Source organism: Rhinopithecus bieti, unplaced genomic scaffold (genome assembly GCF_001698545.2).
Source record: "Rhinopithecus bieti isolate Rb0 unplaced genomic scaffold, ASM169854v2 scaffold_39746, whole genome shotgun sequence".
Lineage (NCBI taxonomy): Eukaryota > Metazoa > Chordata > Mammalia > Primates > Cercopithecidae > Rhinopithecus > Rhinopithecus bieti.
This window is the reverse complement of record NW_016816960.1, coordinates 1,353,953-1,359,321: the sequence shown is the minus strand read 5'-3', so window position 1 is coordinate 1,359,321 and position 5,369 is coordinate 1,353,953. Positions and strand designations below refer to the sequence as shown.

Here is a 5,369-nt window from a genome sequence, read left to right as displayed (position 1 = left end):
GGGGGGGGGGGGGGGAAAGCCATCCTTAAAGACTGAATTGCTTTGCGCAAGTACTTGTCAATTCCTTTATTTACAGTATCATTTCTGAATTTTAGGGCCTACAGACATAAGCCTCGAGATACATTTTACTAAAAAAAATTCAAAGATTTCCCACCATACAAAGGTTCATATTCTTTTACATTTTCAAATTCCCAAGGTCTATCCCCAACAATGCCCTTCTAACCTCATGCTGGATTACAAGTTTTATGATGCCTATGTTCCTCCTACAAGTAAACAGAGCTATTCCCCAAACATATCCCAAACATTCCCCTCCTTCCCTGCCTTTGCTCCAGCTTTCCTTTTAGCCTATCTTTGCTTACTGAAAAATTCCTCATCCTTTAAAGCTCAAATGCTTTAAAGGACTTTCTCACAAAGTCCTCATAACTTCCTCTGGTTGAGTTACTTCTATGTTCCCAGGATGAAAAAGCAAGACAGAGCTATAAGCAACCACTTGTACCATGCTGAGGAGGCAGGTGGTGCAGGACTGCCAGTGTAGGCAGGGACAGACTTGAAGGAGAAGCAATCTAGAAAGAGGCTGGTCTGAAGTCTAGGGGAATGTGCGTATCTCCTAAGAACTCAGCTCCTGGGTATACAGAAATTAATCTGATTGATTCTATATGTGAATTTCTGACTGAAAACCAAGACCAAATCTTAACACTTGCACTCAAGTAACTAAAGTTACAAGCCCTGTCGTGGTTTGATCATATTCTCTCTTTTTATTTTTTTTGAGACAGAGTCTTGTTCATGTTGCCCAGGTTGGAATGCAGTGGTGCAATCTCGGCTCACTGCAACCCCTGTCTCTGGGGTTCAAGCGACTCTCTTGCCTCAGCCTTTCAAGCAGCTGGGATTACTATGTGCTCAGGCATGTGCCACCATGCCCAGCTAATTTTTCTATTTTTAGTAGAGACAGGGTTTCACCATGTGGGCCAGGCTGGTCTCAAACTCCTGACCTCAGGTGATCCACCCGCCTGGGCCTCCCAAAGTGCTGGGAATGCAGGCGTGAGCCACAAGGTTTCACCATGTTGGCTAGGCTAGTCTTGAACTCCTGGGCTCAAGTGATCCGGCCACCTTGGCCTCCCAAAGTGAGCTGCCATGCCTAGCCTATGATGATTCTTTTTGGGAGAAAAGATCTCTACCTTTATTTGTTCACAACAGGAAATACTTTTGGCAGCTTAATTCTTTGTACACTCTCATTATTATTTGAATCCCAGGAGGGATTTATTTATGTATACATACAATGGCAGAAAAGAATAAAAGGGCCTCTCCAATCTTCTCTAACAACTGAGTGAAGCTGACACCTTTGAATCTCCATTAGAAGTACTACTCTATAACCCCCCGAGGCAGTTAAGAGCTAGTATTAGGAGGAATGTTTCCTCTTTATAATCTCCCGTTCCCTTTCATTTTTATACATGTACCTCCCCCAACAAACATGAACATATCAATATATCAGAATTAATTGTGAATTAAGTGTTAGATTTAGTTTAGTGCTCTTTTCCTTCCTAGGATAGACTATATTTTCTTTTGCAGGCCTCTAAAGTCCTTGTTTGTTGTCTCTACAATAATTTTTAAAAATTAGCCAGGTAGGCTGGGCGCGGTGGCTCAAGCCTGTAATCCCAGCACTTTGGGAGGCCGAGACGGGCGGATCATGAGGTCAGGAGATCGAGACCATCCTGGCTAACACGGTGAAACCCCGTCTCTACTAAAAAATACAAAAAACTAGCCGGGCGAGGTGGTGGCGCCTGTAGTCCCAGCTACTCGGGAGGCTGAGGCAGGAGAATGGCGGGAACCCGGGAGGCGGAGCTTGCAGTAAGCTGAGATCCGGCCACTGCACTCCAGGCTGGGTGACAGAGCAAGACTCCATCTCAAAAAAAAAAAAAAAAAAAAAAATTAGCCAGGCATGGTGGAACGTACCTATAGTCCTGGCTACTCAGGAGGCTGAGACAAAAGAATTACTTGAGCCCGGGAGTTCGAGATTACAGTAAGCTATGCTTGTACCACTGTACTCCAGCCTGGGCTACAGAGTGAGGGAGACCCTGCCTCTAAAAACAAATCAAAGCAAACCAAACGACAAAATAAATAAATCCCTCAGTTTACCCCTTAACCACATAATACTGTACATTTTCAAACCTTACCTTCCTATGACCCCTGGGAGCAATAACCTTGCCTTATACTGCTTTTGTATCCCCAGGTCTGGGCATGGCATTTGTGTGGAATAGGAACTCAAATGTCTGATAAATAACCAAAATGTAAAAGAGTGAGATTAAGTTCAGATCTGTGTGATTTAAAATGTGTATTTAGAGATCCAAAGTTCCAAGCTAGTGGATTATAATTCAGGCATTGCCTTTTGGATATAATACTTCCAACAGCCTACTCCCCAGGCACACATGCACCTACGGTAACAGAGGAGTAAAGATCAAACATAACCTGACAAATACACTCACTCTGGGTGGTTGGATATAGTAAAGTTTTATGATAATACTTCTCTTACAGTCGATCACAAACAATACTGCCAATTATTTAGACTTGAATGTGTAATTACCTTGGGACCTTGTATCACTTCAGATTCTGATCTACCAGATCTGGGAAAGGGAGTGAGAGTCTGTGTTTTTAACAGGTGGTGCCTGGTGCCGTTGGGTGCTGAGTAGACCTAACTATTACAATAAGCTCATTGTGAAGGTGCCAGCTCTAGAGTAAACCCCTCCAGTCCATCTCCAGCAGACAGCCTTGTAAAAGGCAAATGTCACTGCTCAAATCACTTTAAAGGTTTCCCTTTCTCACCAGCTAGCCAGAGAATGAAGGTCTAATTATGTAGCATGGCACATAAGCTGCCCTTTTACTTGGCTCCTACTTCTCAGCTCCTACTTTATGCTTGGCTAGTTTGACGACCTGGATTTCCTAATACAGGTCTTCATATAAGAAAGGCAATTCCTTGAGCATTAAATAAGCAGCAGTGAACTTCATGCCCATTCCTCATTTGTTCTGAAAGGCCATAATTTAATATGCATATACTAGACCCAAAGACTGCATCGAGATTAATAGTTACGGTGCCCATGAACTTGGGCTTACAAGAAGGGTAAGGCCTCCAACATGCTTTATAAACTTGGTCCCAGAACTCAGCTATATTGCTGCACCAGATCTTTTCTTAATCCCTTTGTTTATTTTTCAAAAGATGTAACTAACACAGTACAGAAGTCTGGAAATGGGAGTTGTGATTTTTGTTTGTATTTAAGCTTACATATAATTTAAATGGCAAGTGCTTAGCAGGCTTGGGCATATTCCTAAATGATTCAGGAAACAAGACAGCACAACAGCTAGAGTGAAGTGGCTACGTGATTTATGTGATTCATTTGAAATTTAGCAGACTTCACATGGATTGAATTTAAGTGTGTATCTTTTTGCAAATGCCAAACACATGTGAAAAGAGAAAAACATTTCCTCCAAAAGTGAATAAAATATAAACAGAAGAATGAATTCATTTCTACTTTAATCCCTTCTCACTCCAGCTCCTTGTCTTCCCTCTTCCTTCTTCCACCTATTCCCAATAATTTAACCAGTGAAGTACTTAATTATTTTCAAAATTAAAAAAATATTATTCAGGTTTTAGAACATAAAAATATGATATCTGATTTCATTCAAGACACTTCATATGGTCAGCTGTGGTGGCTCATGCCTGTAATCCCAACACTTTGGGAGGCTGAAGCAGCCAGACTGCTTGAGGTCAGGAGTTCAAGGCCAGTCTGGGCAACATGACGAAATCTCATCTCTACTAAAAATACAAACATTAGCCAGGCATGGAGTGCACATCTGTAGTCCCAGCTACTCGGGAGGTTAAGGCAGGAGAATTGCTTGAACCCAGGAGGCAGAGGTTACAGTGAGCTGAGATTGTGCCGCTGCACTCCAGCCTGGGCAACAGAGTGAGACTCCATCTCCTTTAAAAAAAAAAAAAAAAAAAAAAAAAAGCAAAGAGAGAGAACAAGAGAGGCCCTGAAGCAATCATAGTAAGGGGTGTTTTGAACACCCCTCACAATTCTTAGCCATTTATCTCCCTCAAATGAGTAAGTAGTTAGCATGCATCTGAGTCTCTGAATGTCTAAAAAAGACCATTCTTTCCCCCTGACTTCATCTCTACACCTTGATACATGCATGGTTACTCACTTGTTTTTCAGAATAAGGAAAAAAGAATCCCAAGACCATGTGACTACTGGCCTTATAGAATGACAGAACAAAGACTCCCAAATGATCAGGAAATACATGTGTAAGCCACACTCACCTTCATGGGGTTTTCATCATATGTTGGAGTTCCCAGGTCCATCTCAGCTTCATGCTCAAGGCTGGCATCATCTCCTGGACTTTCCCAAGTAGGAGGATCCCACTGAGTCTGCCTAGAAAGAGAAAAAACAGCCATGCTGTCAGGGCTAGGAAACAGAATCCTGACATAAACATCACTGTTCATACATACATAAAACATTTAAAACATACATTAAACATACAATAAGACATAGAATAAGTCAGCTCCATGAGTTAGAGACAAACTTTTTCTATCTTCCTAACAGCAATGACTTCAGCACAAAGACATGCCCCTCCTCATTGTCCATATTTCTGTGGGCAATGATGTGGCAACACTGACTGGATGTCAAAAAGAGCAGTAAATCCGAACATCCTGTCTCTCACCTGACTCTTAATGTCATGCAAATAAGACTCGGCAAAGCCTAAAATGTACAAGAAATAGGTCCCTGCCTATGTCACCCCTCTGTAGATGAAGAGGTAAACAGTGACTGTACCTAGCATATAATTGGAGCAAAATAAATCATATAACACCTCTCGCAATCCTTGACCATGTGAGAAAATTATCCCTTGCTTCAAGAGTTTTCTTTTTAATAGTTCTGCCCCTTTAGTTTAATGACTGACAAGAAAAATACGTACAGGTTAAAAACTTGTACCCTAGGCCAGGCATGGTGGCTCATGCCTGTACTCCCAGCACTTTGGGAGGTTGAGGCGGGTGGATTACCTGAGGTCAGGAGTTCGAGACCAGCCTGGCCAACACGGTGAAACCCCATCTCTACTAAAAATACAAAAAATTAGCCAGTCGTGGTGGCAGGCGCCTGTAATCCCAGCTACTCAGGAGGCTGAGTCAGTAGAATATCTTCAACCTGGGAGGCAGAGGTTGCAGTGAGCCAAGATCGTGCCATTGCACTCCAGCCTGGGCAACAAGAGTGAAACTCCATCTTAAAAAACAAACAGGCCGGGCGTGGTGGCTCAAGCCTGTAATCCCAGCACTTTGGGAGGCCGAGACGGGCGGATCACGAGGTCAGGGGATCGAGACCATCCTG

General features: G+C 42.8%; 1 protein-coding gene across 4 annotated transcripts in view; it reads right to left on the bottom strand.

The window, feature by feature from the left end:
- SETD2 (SET domain containing 2, histone lysine methyltransferase) overlaps positions 1-5,369 on the bottom strand; it is a 154,945-nt gene that overhangs the window by 14,814 nt on the left and 134,762 nt on the right. For all 4 annotated transcript variants that reach the window (XM_017855700.1, XM_017855698.1, XM_017855697.1 and 1 more), the window contains exon 18: positions 4,310-4,421. In XM_017855700.1, the coding sequence (XP_017711189.1) occupies positions 4,310-4,421 (112 nt within the window). The remainder of the gene's footprint in view (positions 1-4,309; positions 4,422-5,369) is intronic.